Source organism: Catharus ustulatus, chromosome 1 (assembly GCF_009819885.2).
Source record: "Catharus ustulatus isolate bCatUst1 chromosome 1, bCatUst1.pri.v2, whole genome shotgun sequence".
Classification (NCBI taxonomy): Eukaryota; Metazoa; Chordata; class Aves; order Passeriformes; family Turdidae; genus Catharus; species Catharus ustulatus.
The window spans coordinates 49,502,884-49,519,382 of NC_046221.1; the positions used below are offsets into that span (position 1 = coordinate 49,502,884).

Sequence of the window (16,499 nt, forward strand, 5' to 3'; positions counted from 1 at the left end):
CAGTTTTATGGGCATTAGAAAGATTAAAAGGAAAGAGAGGAACGATATTTACAGACTCAAAATATGCCTTTGGGGTGGTTCATACTTTTGGGAAAATTTGGGAAGAAAGAGGACCTAATAAATACTTGGGGATGGGGACTGGTCCATGGAGAAATAATAAAGCAAATCCTAGAGGCTGTCCAGGAGCCAGAAGCAATCTCGGTCGTGCATGTGAAGGGACATCAAACAGGAATAAAATTTTGGATCAAAGGAAACAATTCAGCAAAAAATGCAGCACTACTAACGGTAAGTACCACAGAATTCGGGGAAGGCAGGACTCAGAGATATCCCACTTCTCTTCCAAAAAGAGATTGAAGAATACAAAAAGATAGGAGGTATATTAGAAAAAGGTAAGTGAAAATTACCAGATGGGAGGGAATTAATATCTAAGGATTATACCAGAAAAATTCTAAAGAGGCTACATTTGCAAACACATTGGGGATCACAGGGTCTGGCAGAACAATTTCTGAGATTCTTTGGATGTAAGGGGAATTATGAATTAGCTAAACAGGAAGTGCAGGGCTGCCTGATATACAAAAAGGTTAACAAAGCCAGGACACGACAGGTCATTTGGGGTAGTTGCCTTATAGCCTATCATCCATTTGAAAGAATCCAAGTGGATTTCACTGAGTTACCAAAGGTTGGGAGGTATAAAGCTTGCTGGTACGAGTAGACAAAATACCTCATTGGGTAGAAGCTTACCCAAGCTCGCGGGCTACAGCCCAGAGAGTATCTAAATTTCTTCTGGAAGAAATACAGTAATTTCACGAATACAAGCCGCACAGACTATAAGCTGCATCGCCGGGTGTTGGCAAACATTTCCTTCTTTGTCCATACACAAGCCGCACCCAGTTATAAGCCGGTCCGTCGTTCACAGCGAGGATCCGTGTGCAACAAAGTTGCCAAATAGTAACAGAGTCGCGGGATCGGAGGTGGGGGTTTACTGGCTCGGCGGGGCTGCTCGGGGCCTGCCGCCGCCTCTGGGCTCGCTCACCCTGGCCTGGTGCTGCCCCACGGTGGCAGGAGGGGCACGGAGCCCACTGGCACCCATGGCGGTGGCGGCAGGAGGGGAAGGAACGCCCCCACTTCTGTGGCGGCAGGCAACATGGAGCCCCTGCCTCCCTCCCAAGCCACGGGGATGGCAGCACGGAGCCCCTGCTCCCTCCTGAGCTGCGGGGATGGTAGCACGGAGCCCCTGCCTCCCCCGGGCTGTGGGAGAGGAGGGAAGGAGGGAGCTCCCCTGCCTCCCTCCCCCTCCTGCAGCAGGCATCCCGGCTCCACCAGCTGTGCAACAGAGTAACCAATTTGTAACAATAACGTAAACCCGGGTTTTACTGGCCGGTTCTCTGCTCAGCACCTCTTTGCTCTTCTGGGGTTGGAAATGTCAGAAAATTATTCACATTTTAGCTGCCCCTGAATGTAAGCTGCATTTCCGGTGTGGGAGCAAAATTTTAGTCAAAATGGTGAGGCTTGTAATCATGAAATTACTGTAATCCCCCAGTATGGTATACTCAACTACAGTAATTTCACGATTATAAGCCGCACCATTTTGACTAAAATTTTGGTCCAAGCCTGAAGTGCGGCTTATAATCAGGTGCGGCTTATATATGGACAAAGAACAAAAAGTTGCTGTTTTAGTTTGGAGGACAGGTGTCTGCTGAGAAAGGCAGCAACTTCTCTTTGAAATGGAGAATGTAAACCCCCTCCCTCCAAATTATTATAATTTTGAAATCAAGGGGCTTTCAGGCAAAAATATGGGAATTAGGAATAACAGTTCTTTTCTAGGGAAATTAAAATAGAAATACAGTACTACAAAGGAACAAACTCCAAACCCTGACAAAGTCAGAGTACAACCTGACACCCCATCAGGCAGGGTGTTGGTAGCAGTTTGATTAAATGGTGGCTGCATCCTCCTGCAGTGACAGATGTGATTCAGTTGAAGCAGTGCTCCTGTAGAAGGTACAGTTTCCCTCTGGAGGTCCAGTGGTGATGTGGAGAAATCCAGTTTTCCTCTGGAGTCCAGTGGAGAAAGGGGCTCCCTTAGTGTCCCAAAACCTCTGTTTTTATCTTGGTAAGAAATGTTGGGCTCTTCCCCCTGGCTGGAGCAACTTCCAATGGGATGAAGTAATTTTATCAGTCACACAGTGGGACTCAGTGGGCCATTAGCAGAAAATGACTTGTTGGAGGAAGGAAGGGTTGTGAAAAGATAAAGAACAATGCTCTGCCTGGTTTCAATGGATGGCCCATTAGCAGAATATCTGCCATTGAGATAAGGATCACTGCCCCCACCCTCAACAGATGGTGATAGAATAGCTACCTTTTATCACACCCTGTATTGTAACATGCGGCTTATAATCAAGTGCCGCTTATATATGGAAAAAGAATGAAAAGTTGCTGAAACCCAGAAGTGCGGCTTATACTCAGTGCGGCTTATAATTGTGAAATTACTGTATATAGACTCAGATCAAGAATTACATTTCACCTCAAATGTTATTAAACAACTGGCTGAGGCCCTAGGAATTTGGTGGTAATATCATACACCATGGCATCCCCAGAGTTTTGGACAAGTTGAGAGAATGAATCAGACCTTAAAGGCTCAACTATCAAAATTAATAATGGAAACAAAAATGTCCTGGCCAAAATGCCTCCCCTTAGCATTATTAAATATTAGGACGATGCCTCACTCTGAGACAGGACCATCTCCTTTTGAAATGTTATATGGGATGCCTTATCACCATGGGATGCCAGTGGGACATCCAAAAATAGAAGATGGACAAATACAGCCCTACTTGATAATAATAAATAAACATTTACAGGAATTGCGAAAACAGGGAATTGTCATACAAAATACTCCTTTGGGGTTCGCCATACACAAAATACAGCCGGGAGATTGGGTCCTCATTAAAACCTGGAAAGAGGTTTCTCTCTCTCCTCGCTGGGAAGGTCCTTTTCTTTTAACCACAGACTCAGCAGTCCGGAGAGCAGAGAAAGGCTGGATACACGCCTCCAGAGTGAAAAAGATAGAGACAACCGAAGAAGCACCCAAGTGGAAAGTGGCTTCCTCTCCTGGAGACCTCAAGATAAAATTGTGCCGAACAAGCTAATGAGCAACCTAGATCGGATAAGGTGTATAGTTTCCAGATGCAGGTGTTTTTCTTTTGTTCATTTCAGGTGCCAGATGTGTCATGGTGTTTGGGTTACACATTGTGTACGGGGCATCCGACCTAGAGGGCTCTGTACTAAGTGTTTTGAAGAAGAGCTTCCTCTGACTGACCAAATTCTAGTACTTGCCACTGAATTGAATATCATTGAATTGGATTCTGTAGAGTGGTTTCTCTTATACCAGCACGGGATTAGTGAAAAACTAAATTGCAGGGCTGAAATTTTAAGAGTAGAGTGCCGGAGAACAAATAAGGTACCTTGTTGGACGGACATGATAAAATTATCAAGGTGGGATGTCTTTAAGAGGTGATATGCAACTCGGACTTTGCGTTGGTCCCCTGAAGAATACCTTTGCTGCCAAGAAGATGGTTTCCCTCACCACTGGCAGCAACCCAGTGGGCGTAGGCAGAGGCAGAGAAGTGCGCCTATGGGGAATCCTGGTGAACCTGAGCCTAGTCATGTTCCCACCAATTAACACATACCCAAGGAATTCTGCAAGCCCTGCGGCACAAAGCCATAACAATGTGTGTGGGGGATGTCCACTAATTAGCACGCCAACTCACTCTGTCCTGGCAACTGCACCCGTAAAGGAAAGGAGGAGTACTGTACCTTTAATGGCACTCAGTATGTGAAGTGTAAATGGGGAAAGAAAATAATGTGCTATGATCTCAAGGCAAGACATGGGAAAGGGCAGTCAGAGACATTTGCTCACAATATCAAGAAGAAAAATGGCAATCAAACACCTCTTCCCACTTGTGAACAATGCAATCACTTGGTGTGGGTGGAGGGAAAACATAAGCCGGTATTTGTGGCTTATTTTCAGGTGAATGAGTTGTGTTATGACAATACCCGATTAGATATGTGTGTCATGGAAGGGAAAACATACTGGGTGGGCAAAAATCTGAGGTTTGAGAATAGACTGATCTCGGACAGTAAACCAGTCATCAATGACCTACTTGAAGAAAATAACAAACGGGTTTGTGGCCAGTTTGATAACACTTTTTGTTTCTCCAGAAACAAGGAAGGCATGGATCCTGAAAGCAAAATAGAACAAATAGCCTCAGAAATGAAAAGACAGGAGTTAGAAATGAGAAAGAGGAGACTAGAACAGGAAAGGTTGAGAACCTTAAGTGAGCAATATGATTTACTAGAAAAATAGAGCGACAATTTTGGTTTGCCAAGCTCGGACAAAAATTTGTTTATTGATTTGATGCAAGAAATTGCAACTGAATTAGGATTGTCCAACTGCTGGATTTGTGGAGGACTCAAGTCAGCAGAAAAATGGCCCTGGAAAGGTGAGAGTTTAACTCCAGAGCAGCTCCTAAGGTGGGACAAAACACAAATTTCAAAGTCAATCCGAAGACCCGAGGGTTGAGTCTTAAAGAGTAATTGGGACCATTTTTATCAGTCGGAAGGGCAAGGAATATATGGAGGTGGTGGGATACACCCCATGCATCTCCACCCTAGCAGTAAACTCAAACAACAAAAGCAAAACTTGGCAACCAGAACCCCCTGCTGGGTACTGGAGCCTACAAAAAAGAAGTAATTGTGAATGGAGTGACAGAATTGGACTTTGTTGAAACAAAGGCTCTGGAGCTAACCCTTACCAATCACTAGGGGAGTTAAGTACTTATTGGACCAAACCAGAAAGCAGAGAAATTACCTGGAAAGCTCCTGGGTGTGTGGATATACTGGGTGTGTGGAAAGAAAGCATATGGTGAATTACTACAAAGGTGGAAGGGGTCATGCATTCTGGGGATAATTCAGCCTGTTTTCTTTGCCTTGCCAAGATCTGACAGTGGGATGTTGGGGGCACCCCTCTATGAGACACTGAAAAGGGAAAAAAGAGGATTGAGAAAGATACTCCCTGATGTGGGTGGTAGCCAAACTTGGGGAGGGGAAGAATGGCCAGCTGAGAGAATAATAGAATATTATGGTCCTGCAAAATGGGCAGGATGGGAGTTGGAGTTATCGGACTCCAGTATACCTGCTAAATAGGCTAATAAGGCTGCAGGCAGTGGTAGAAATTGTGTCCAATTACACTTCAGATGCTCTCGAATTGTTAGCAAAACAGCACTCCCAGATACGAGCCTTTGTGTATCAAAATAGAATAGTCCTGGACTACTTGTTAGCTGAAGAAGGAGGGGTTTGTGGGAAGTTTAATGAATCAGAATGCTGTGTTGAGACTGATGATTATGGGGAAACTATAAGAGATCTTGCTGCAGAAATAAAAAGGGTGGCACATGTCCCGGTCCAAAATTGGAATTCCATTCTCCGGGCATCTTGGTGGGAACAGTTGTTCTCCGGAGCATGGTGGAAAAAGATTGTATTCTTTATCCTGTGCTCAGTAGCTGGAGTCATCTTCCTACCATGCTTGATACCTTGTTTCGTCAGATTAATACACTCAGTAGTGCAGGGCATGCAAATAGCCGCTATGCCCATGGACCCAGAACTTGCATTTGGGAGAGTGAATGGTAAGGCATCCAAATTACTGAAATTGGGAGAAGGGGAAGTGGATGCCAGTGCAGTAGAGGCACTTGCAAAATTTGAAGAACAAATAGGGAAAAATAATCTCCCTTACATGGATTATCAAGAAGAGTCAATGAGGGATGGGATAGCAGTGATGAATATGAAGAAGATTGAGAAGGGAACATGAATTAATTTGGTTATATAGAAGGGGAGGGATTGTGATATATGTTGTTATAATTCGTGTTTATATGATATAAGAAGGTTGTATAAAATAAAGAAATAAAATAAGAGAACTTTTCAGCCACTCACACCAGCACCCGGAGCCATAGACAAAGGCCTTAATTAGCATATCAACACATCTAGCTCAATGATCCTGAAACCACTCGACAACCAAACAGGAAAAGATCATCGATTAAAAAAACATGACAAGTACCACATATGAGATAGCCAGGAGGTTCCTGGGAGTAACCCCCATACCAATGCCAGTTCCTGTAAATTCAGTCATCTCCACTGGGAAAAATTACATTCCAAAGCTTCAGTTCCCGTAAGTGAAAGTCAATCCTCTCAAGGAAAACTACACATCAGTACGGAGCAGACACAGTCCTCATCAGGATTCATCAACGTGCAGGAAGGATTTTTGTCCAGGGCAGCATCAAGAAAAGAATTTGATCTGAGTATGAGAATCTGCAGCAGAAACAAAGGGGACTCTCTCCTCAGGCCAGAAAAACTGTATAAAAACTGGGCTCCCCGGGATGGCGTTTGTGAACACGGAGGAGATCTGGTGCGATGTTGTAACCCTGTACCCAGATGCTTTAAGAATGGTATGTCCCTGTAACCCTGTAACCCCTGTAAAGCCTATGGACTGACCCTCTGCAATGGGATTGGCAAGAAGCCAAAGGTTCCCTCCTCCCCTCTCCCGTCCCTAGAAAAGACCCCAGACCTTGAGGAATTTCCTCTTTTTCCCCTCAGAAGCCATGAAGAAATAAATTGAGTAAACCCTGGGAAAGAGCCTCTGTATATCTTACCCTGTTCTACACGATAGCACCTCAGGCTAGCTCTGCAGAGTACAAGGGAGCAGGACTAGCCTCTGGGTGATTTATCAGTGCGATAGAGGCCAGATCATCGTGGCGTGTTCACCCGGCACTGATCCCTGTGCTCAATGTTGTTCATTTCGTTTGTGGCTTCCCAGGACCATATTTTTGGTTGCAAAAATAAAAATTGTTGTTTTACTATTTAATTTGGCTTAATTCGGTTATTATCTAACACTAAGATCCTAGCCCGCCCTCCGCCCAGTGTAGCCACGGCTCGGCAGGGCCTTGCCGACGGCTTGGAGCAGCCACGGGCTGGCCAGGGCCACCCAACCAGCCATGCGGCCTGGGGGAAAGACAGCTGGACTTCGTTTTGGTGGAGCCCTTCCATGCACTTGCTTGCTGGACTTTGCAACTTCGTCCAGACCCCCTCCCCAGCCGGCCCGGGCAGCCTGAGATCCTGGCATGGCTCCAACATGGCCTGGCCCAGCCCCCCGCATCTTCTGTGTGAAATTTTAACCCTTCCAATGCTAGATAAAACTTGCAGACCTCCCATCCTCCATTGAATACGAGGAAAAGTACAGAAAGAATACACCAAAGTCAGTGAAGTAGGAGTCAGGTTTCCAAATGGGAGGAGATTGAGGAGACGCTGTGAAGGTTGGCTGAAAACCTTTTTGTAAGCTATGGGGGTGGACTGTACTGCACTGAAGATTCCTATAAACCATGGAAAAAGACATGGGGAGGTTGAAGTGTTTGGGAAGATCCTTTTCCTCAAGGGAAAGGGGGACTTCTGCTCCTGAGAATGAAGTATGAACAGAGAAAAGAGGGATGGAGATGTGATAATTGATAAAAGATTTGTGTTAATCATAGAAGTATTGGGGTTTGTATAAACCAAAATACTAAGGTCTGAAATGAAGAATGGACCCTTGATGGAGGAAAAATGTGATTAAACCATTCTATTTAAATCCCCCTGTCATGAATATTATGTTTCTAAATAATTTCTATCTATTGCAAGTTTGTAAAGTCAGACTTTCCAATAATCTGATTGATTTTGCAAAATCAGACTTCCTGCCTTTGTTTTATCAATGACTGCCTATCTACAAGACCAGAACTTCCTGATTTCTGGCAGTTTTATCTACCAAGACCAGGTGATTATCTATGGGACTGACTCCCAGAGACTCTACACAGATGTCTATTTCGACTACCACTGTTTGGTTGGAAAAATTATGACATCAAGAAAACAAAAATTATTGATAACCACGAGCGCACACTGTAAGAAGAAGCTGCCGCAGAGATTCAATGGAGCATGGAGCAGGTAGTCACCACTCCCCAGTGCTGCTTTGCTCTGTCTATATAAAAAAAAGCAATCTAAATTTTGCTACAAATTGAGACTTTGTTTCTCATTTATAACAGGGAGAATTCTTCCTTTTGAACAGTTTACCCTTAAAAGTAATACCCCATGAGTTTGACATGGCCCACAAACACGGTTCCAGGAAGGCTGTGAAGATGGGAGGAGTTTCATGATTTCCAGATTTTCCTGGGTGGCTGCTATTTGTGAAAAGTGAAGACGTGGGAGAACTTTATTTTTCTCTTGGAAAAAAAATCCGTATAGCTGAACAAGAATTAACTTCTCTCCCTGAAGTGAACTGAAAAGAATACTTAAGTGAGGGATTGACTGAAGTGTCTCAGTATGTTGTTGATGAGAAGGTGTGGGAGGGGCAGAGGGAGTGGTATGAAGATCTTATTCTGAATTTCTTATTTTTTTGTGTGCTAATAAAGTTTTTCTTAATATCCTTTTAAGTTTTAAGCCTGCCTTGGTTTTGCTTCTAATCCTATCTCACAACAGAAATTGAGTACAGTAAATTCACGAATACAAACCGCACTGAGTATAAGCCGCATGGCCGGGTGTTGGCAAACATTTTATTTTTTGTCCATAAATAAGCCGCACCCGAGTATAAGCCGCTCTGCGTTCGCAGCGAGGACCCGCGTGCGACAAAGTTGCCAATTAGTAACAGAACCGTGGCAGGGTGGGGTTTACTGGCTCGGGCCGGGCCATGAGGGTTTCGGGCTGCCGACAGGGCTGGGTGGCCCAGCTCGGCGCTGCCACTCGGCGGGGCCGCTCGGGGCCGGCCGCTGCCACCGCTGGGCTCGGTCACCCCGGCCCGGCGCTGTCCCGCAGTGGCAGGGGGGGCACAGAGCCCGCCGTCACCTGTGGTGGTGATGGGAGCCGGGGATGTAGCCTGCCTGCTCCTGCGGCAGCGACACGTGGGACGGGGGCCCCCCGAGCCATGGGGCCAAGCAGGAGAGAGCCCCTGCTTCCCCCGAGCCATGGGGCCAAGCAGGAGAGAGCCCCTGCTTCCCCCGAGCCATGGGGCCAAGCAGGAGAGAGCCCCTACTTCCCCTGAGCCGTGGGGCCAGCAGGAGAGAGCTGCCCACCTTCCCCCGAGCCATGGGGCCAGCAGGAGAGAGCCCCTGCCTCCCCCGAGCCGTGGGGCCAGCAGGAGAGAGCTGCCCCACCTTCCCCACCCCCTGTGCTGCCTGCACAGAGCAGCTCCACCCGCTGTGCAACAAAGTAACCAGTTTGTAACAACCACGTAAATGCAGGGTTTTACTGGCAGGAGCTCGACTTTGCAGTTTGCACTGACTTGGTTTGCACTCCCAGGGTTGAAACTGTCAGAAAATTATTCACATATTGGCTGCACCTGAATATTAGCCGCATTCCCAGTATGGGAGCAAAATTTTGGTCAAAACAGTGCGGCTTGTATTCGTGAAATTACTGTATATTAAAATTGGCAAACCTAAACTAAAGTAATTTTCAGACCATAAGGCGCACTGGATTATAAGGTGCACCTCCGGGAGTCGGCAAATTTAGCAACTTTGTACATTATATAAAGCGCACTTTTTTTTTGGCAGCGTGCCACACGCAACAAAGTAATGATGTAGTAATGCCTCCCTGTCTGCGCTGCTCCTGGCACCTGGGGCCACCCCCCGCCTCCCTACCAGCGCTGCTCCAGGTGCCTGGGGCTGCCCCCTGCCTCCCTGCCAGTGCTGCTCCTAGCACCTGGGGCCGCCCGCGGCTGCCCCCGCCATCGCTACTTGGCACTCCTGTGGCGCCGCCCCCCCTCGCGGCTCTCACTTCTGGGTTGGCAAACTTCTGAACTTTGTACATTAAATAAGACGCACCTGACTATAAGGAGCACTTCCAGCTTCGGGCCAAAATTTTAGTCAAAAGGGTGCGCCTTATAGTCGTGAAATTACTGTAAACCAAGATACCATGGAAGCCAGGAGAAGTTGGCATTAAGAATACCTCCTTGGCCACAGCCCTGACAGCAGAGTCATCTAGGCTGACTGACCATACTCCTGGCACAGAACCAAAATATGAGGAACATCAGCAGACCAGAACTTGAGTAAATGCTTTGTGAAAAGGACAGGGTGAAAAGCAACTTACTTTGTCTCAGTGGGAAATCCATGTAGAAAATATCAAAGTTGACAAATTTCTCAGATCTTGCTATTTCTTTCAGGACATTGGAAAGTTGTAATGCTCTCTGCAAAAATCAAACAATTTATTGACTATTCATTGCTATTCATGTTGCTTTGCATGGATTCAGCTTTTTTCACTGATGTGCAGGCAGGGATTTGAAAGTTAATGTTGCCCTTTCAGCTGGGGGACTGGAGGTGAAATGAGGCGCTTCATAAGAACATGTACTTGCATGAGCACCACCAGCCTTTGGGGTACCCAGTTCATCCTCACAGGCTGCACTGAGGCCTCAGCTGATTTTATAAGTTTATTACAGTATATGCTTATTTCACTGGAGACCTCTTTTAATATTGTCCCTACACTTATATAAATAAGTTTCTCATTTTTGGAGCTCTTTCTTAAAGAAACACAAAACTTTTCTACCAGAGAAATGTCCTCTTTTCCTATTGTCATTGCCACTACTAAGTTGGGGGTGATAATGCTTACCTATGCAGACCGAATTCCACTCTTACTTTCAGAAGAGTAAATTACCACCATTGAGCGTCTGCCTAACTGATACATCCAGTGTAATTTCTGCAGCCATAACAGAGATTGGGCTCTCCTAAATATTTACATTGTGCAGTTTGGATAATAACATAGACAATCAATTTCAGACAGAGGCTCAGAATGATTAGTTCATACCCTGCATACATATGCATTTTTCATGGACTGAAGTTACATGTACTCTATATTCTGTATGGTTGGTATGAGTATATAAGTTGCAATCCTGCAAAAGTTTAGGAACTTGCTTAATAGCCTGCTCCAAAGTCAAGAGGGACAGGGCATAAAATTAAATACATATGTAAGCTTTGACGAAATTAAGGCCATATTTTGTTGTTTAGTGAATGCAAACATAAATACAACCATACACAGAGACGACACCTTTGATAATATTTGGTTACTGGCACCTTTTACATGGCTGCAGGGAATTGCTGGGATTAAAAATCAGCTTGTACCGTAAGAAAATAGATGGCTGTTATTTTGTGTCATACACTTCTGCAGCCAGATTTTTAGGGTGAATTTTAAGACTTCTCCGTTCTGTCTGTTCCCATTCCTGCACTGAGCCTGGATGCTCCCTGGTCACACCGTCTGGTGCTTAACTCCACAGAAGTGTGTCTGAGGAGGATTAGCACAAATCCCAAATGGAAACAGGATAAGGCTCTTGCTCTCAGGACGTCATCCCACAGTCAGAAAAATCTATGCAGCTGGCTTGTCATACCAACAACTCACTTGCTTCAAAAGCCTTTCTTTTCTTATCAGGCACATTTTCTTCTTAAAGAACATGAATCCAAACAGTTTTGTCTCGGGGAGATCACATTCCTTGAGCATAAATTTGGGTAGCTGAGAGGTTGTAACAATAATACCTTTACAATTCCCTTAAATTGAGCATGCTCCCCCCAGAGCCTAAGAGGCATTTGAAAGAATAAGCGTGGGTATTTCCACAACTTCTCCTTGCCTTTGGAAGAAAAAAAATGTTCTGACCTGTTGCCTTTGAGGCAATTTGGCTTCTCTCCTCAGACACAGGGCAGAGCACTGGGGTGATCCCATTGCAGCCCCATTGAGACTTACCACTGAAGTCAGATTCCTGAGGGTCTCATTGGGTGTCAGCCAGCCACTGCAGGGGCTCACCTGGACCAGCATGGGGAGAGGGCCTTTAGCCAAGAATCAAGATTAAAGGGGAGCTCTTAAGCTACAGCTTCAGACCATACCTGGAGGCAGTCAAGGAAAGAGTAGAGTTGACTGTACGTGACATCCTTGTTCAGCTGGCCTGCAAAGCACAAAGAGCCAAATATCATGTGCCCAATGGCCAAATGTGACTTCATTCTGCATGTCTGTGCATTCCCATGCCTGACACCCCTGGGTGGGAAGACGAACCCCAAGAGCCCCACCACACCCCCTACCCTCAGGGTACCCTCCCACCCACAGAGCTGGGGCGTGATAGGGGCAGAAGCATCAAGGCATCCTAGGGTGCCCATGTTCCCACAGTGTGAAGAGCCCCACACCTGCCTCTCCCACATTCCTCTCCTGCCTTTCATAGGTGATTTATCTCATGTTTGGGGTTAGTCATCACAGCCTATGCCAACTTCCAAAGTACTTGACTGATATTTCCCCATTAATCTGTCTCTCACGCACCAAAGAAATGCAGGGTTTGCAAAGCTGAAGGGTGCCTGTATATACCCTAAGTTTCTAATTTACTTTGCAGAGGTAAGCCTTAAAAGCGATAAAAAATTTTGCTGTTGTGGAGGGAAGCAGATATGCTTGTGTGGGTGAGGAAATTCAGGCACCAACTCAAACACATAGCTAACATTCCCTAAAATTCACTGTGCTATGTAGTAGCCTGGTTTGCTGAGATAATTATCCATTTTTTCTTTTTGCTTCTCTGGTAACTACAACTAAGATGGGAATTAAATTATCACATTTTTGTATTAGTTGTATTATTGTTTGTAGTACACTGATCATCCCATCAGGCTTTATTACTTTTGCAGTACCAAAATAGGAATTTCTAATTTTCATTTTCAATAACTGCACAGCATAATCTCTCCCAAATGGGTTTCTCAGGTTGCTTTGCAGGGGCTCCCTTATACAGAGGAGCCTTTCCTGCCTTTCACACAGCTGCTCATCACCGAGCAGCAGTTTCAGCTGTCCAGGAGGCAAAGGGTGGGGATTTCAAAGATCTAGGAACAGTTCTGGCTATTTGGATGTTCCAGATTCCTGTAGCTTGAAGCATCAGCCAGGGATGGGCTGTTGTGGGGACTGGGGATCTGGCAGAAAGATAGATTGGTGTCTGGTCCCAGCTGACTGGCAGCCAAATGGGCTTACAACCTGCTTACAGCCTGTTGGAAGATGTACCAGAAGGGATCCCTTGATGCAAAACCTGCTGTTTAGGATTAATTGTGTCCCTCCAAGGCAAATCAGCCCCTCTGAAAATTTTCCAACTGATCCTATAGTTAATCACACCTGATTTGGTTATGTGTTGTCTGGGATAATTAGATACCTAGTTAGTTAGAAGAATTGTCACTGTGATAAACACGCAGTCAAAGGAATAAATGGATTTATGTGACTAAAAATTAATTATGACAGGTTTCCCCTGCCCCGAAAGGGGTCAGATTTTTCTCTTTTTCTCTTTTTTTTTTTTCCCCATTGGTACTAATATAGTGGTTATGAGAGAGAAATATAGGAAGAGAAATGGGAAAGATTTCTTTTCCATTGGTGATTACTAGGGAACCTTAGGGAAACCACAGCACAGTTGCAAGCTGTGTTACCCAGTGGTTGCCAAAATAATTTGAAGTTGTAATCTATCATTTTAATGATGTGATTTAGCTTCTCTCTCCCTTTGCTGGTGAGAACTATTATGACAACACCTTCCTGCTTGTCAGATGCAAAAAATATTCTTTTACTCAAATACATGTAAATATGTGCTTTTGGTCTAGAAAGCCAAGGAGTGAATGGTCTGTTAATGGTCAGAGTTACTGTGTCATTCACAGCCTGAGATGCTCCTAAAGGCAGCCTCCAAATCTCTGAAAAAAATGCCCCAAAGCATTTTACAATCTGAGGCACTGACAGAAAATTTATTTTTCTAATATCAAAGGAGTCTTTTGTAACCCTCTGACTTAATCTTCTGTCTTGGTCTACATCCAGTTTTACCACAACATCCACCAGTCAGTACAGTAATTTCACGAATACAAGCCACAGCAATTTGACAAAAATTTTGGTGGAAACCCGGAAGTGCGGCTAATACTCGGGGGCAGCTAATATGTGAATAATTTTCTGACATTTATAACCCCAGACGTGCCAGCCAGGGCGCCGAGCCAAGCACCTGCCAGTAAAAACCGGCATTTCGCGATTGTTACAAAGTGTTACTCTGTTGCCCTGGCAGGCAGCATGGGGGGCGGGGAGAGAGGCAGGAGAGCTCTCTTCCCTCCTCTGCCACAGCCCACGGGAGAGACGGGGGAGCCCGCGCCGCCATTGCCGCGGCTCGGGGAGGAGGGAGGGAGCCCACGCCGCCATGGCCGCGGCTCGGGGAGTTGGGGGGAGCCCGCACCACCATTACCGCGGCTCGGGGAGGAGGGGGGGGGCTCTGCCCCCGCCCTCCGCCGCCGTGGCAGGAGCAGGGGGTGCTCCGCACCCGGCCGGCGCCGCGGCGCAACCGGGGTGCTCTGTCCGTGCCCGGCCGGTGCCGCGCCGCGCCACGAGCAGGGCGCTCTCTCCGTGCCCGGCCGGTGCCACGGTGGGAGTGGGGCCGGGGCGAGCGAACCCAGAGGCGGCGACCAGCCCCGAGTGGCAGCGCCGGGCTGGGCCACCTGGCCCCGTCAGCAGCCCCTATTGGGCCGAGCCTGCACAGCCTTAGTTGAGCCAGTAAACCCCCCACCATGCCGCGGTTGTGTTAGTATTTGGCAACTTTGTTGCACGCGGGTCCTCACTGCGAACCACAGAGCGGTTTATATTCCAGTGCGGCTTATTTATGGACAAAGAACGAAATATTTGCCAATACCCAGAGATGTGGCTTATACTCAGTGCGGCTTGTATTTGTGAATTTACTGTAAGTACAAACCCATCTCCACCTGTAACAACAATCAGGATGGAGTGCAGGCATGCTGGCCACAATTTTGGGCCAAGACTGGGGTAGAACAGCTTGTTTACACCACCACAACATGTGTTAAGCCTGGTTTGGAGCTGGGTGGGTATGACTGGTGGGGGAATCAGGCAGAATAGGACTCTAACCTGTCCTGCACTGGGGATGGTAAGAGTTGTTGTTCCAACTTCTGCAGCACAGTCAATATCTGCCTCATATTTCTGATATCTCCTCTACTCTGTCAGGTTTGCTTGAAGTCATCAATATATTCATAGATTTTTTAAGGAGAGAAGGCAACATGAATGGGTAGGTAACCAAGGAGGAAACTCACAACACCTCAAATTTACCTAGAGGATGGTATCTGTCATGCAGGTTATCCCAGAGGAAGCGACCATCTACCAAGCCTGTTAAAATCACATGGCTGCCATTTGGAAGATGGGAATCCAAGTATCGCAGAGCTTGCACCACATTGGAGAGCATTTCTTTGGGCGTGGTCATGTGGGCCAGTGTGTCACGTTCCCTAAAGAAGAGGATGCCAATAGGATTTTGTATCAGGAATACTGTGTCCCCAAAAGGGCACCCCAAACTGTCATTTTCTCTGTTTGCTTCTCTTCCACATTAAGTCAGCTGAATAAAACATTAGAAAAATGCTGTGATATCTCCCACTTGTCATTGCCAAAATCAAATGTGATATAAAAACCTCCCTTCCTCAGTGTACTCCATCTCTCTGCCAAAACCAGACAAATGAATCCCTTTTTTATAGAGTGGACTCCTGTTGTGGGTTAACCCCAGTGTGCAGCTAAGCATTACATAGTTGCTCATCTGCTTTCTTTCCTCCCCTTCCTCCCCTGTGAGACAGGGGAAGAGGAGAGAGTAAAAGCAAGAAAAGTTGGGGGTCAAGGTAAAAAAAACAAATCAAAGCAGTTATTGTTCAATAAATGAGGAAGAAGTAGAAGAGACAAAGCAAGCAAAGAAGTGATGCAAAATCTATCCCTCATCACGGCTGGGTGAAAGTAGGACTTCTTTCCCCATAGTCTCCTGTGCATATCTTACCTTCAACATGCTCTTTGATTATGCAAGGTAGGAATATCTAAGGTAGCTTTGTCTCTCACATGTCCTACACCTCTTACTACAGCTCTCTAGGAGGGCAGGAGAGATGTCTGGACAAATGTGTGAACCTGGAGAGACGTTAAATTAGTCCATTAGAGATTAAAATAGTCCATTGGGGTACAGGAGCTGTGTCAGTGTTCCACATGGACTGAATGCCCGTATTTTGTGACTCATTGTCAGGCATGAACCTCTTCAAGCCAGATTCCCCAGCTCAGGTTTATCCTTTCCCTCTTGTATTTAACTGTAAATGCTGCAGAAGTGTGGGGGGAAATGAAATCCTGACGTTGAAATACATTTCAATTTATATAAGAAAAACAAACAAGCAAAACCACTTCAGGCTGCCTGGAGAACACTGCTTTAATTACAGTAGTTTCACAAATACAAGCCACATCATTTTGACTAAAAATTTGCTCCCAAACTGGAAATGCAGCTAATACTCAGGAGTGGCTAATATGTGAATAATTTTCTGACATTTCCACCCCCAGAAGTGGAAACCGAGGTGCCGAGTCGAGCAACTTGCCAGTAAAAGCCGGCATTTTGCGATTGTTACAAATTGTTACTCTGTTGTGCCGTGGGTGGAGCCTGCAGCATGGGGGGCAGG

The 16,499-nt window shown here is 46.0% G+C and overlaps 1 protein-coding gene across 1 annotated transcript in view; it reads right to left on the reverse strand.

The window, feature by feature from the left end:
- LOC117006370 (acyloxyacyl hydrolase-like) overlaps nucleotides 1-16,499 on the reverse strand; it is a 137,117-nt gene that overhangs the window by 16,594 nt on the left and 104,024 nt on the right. Inside the window, exons 21-24 of the mRNA XM_033078763.1 lie at nucleotides 15,136-15,308; nucleotides 11,925-11,983; nucleotides 11,785-11,844; nucleotides 10,147-10,243 (exon numbers count right to left, since the gene is read on the reverse strand). Of these exons, the coding sequence (XP_032934654.1) occupies nucleotides 10,147-10,243; nucleotides 11,785-11,844; nucleotides 11,925-11,983; nucleotides 15,136-15,308 (389 nt within the window). The remainder of the gene's footprint in view (nucleotides 1-10,146; nucleotides 10,244-11,784; nucleotides 11,845-11,924; nucleotides 11,984-15,135; nucleotides 15,309-16,499) is intronic.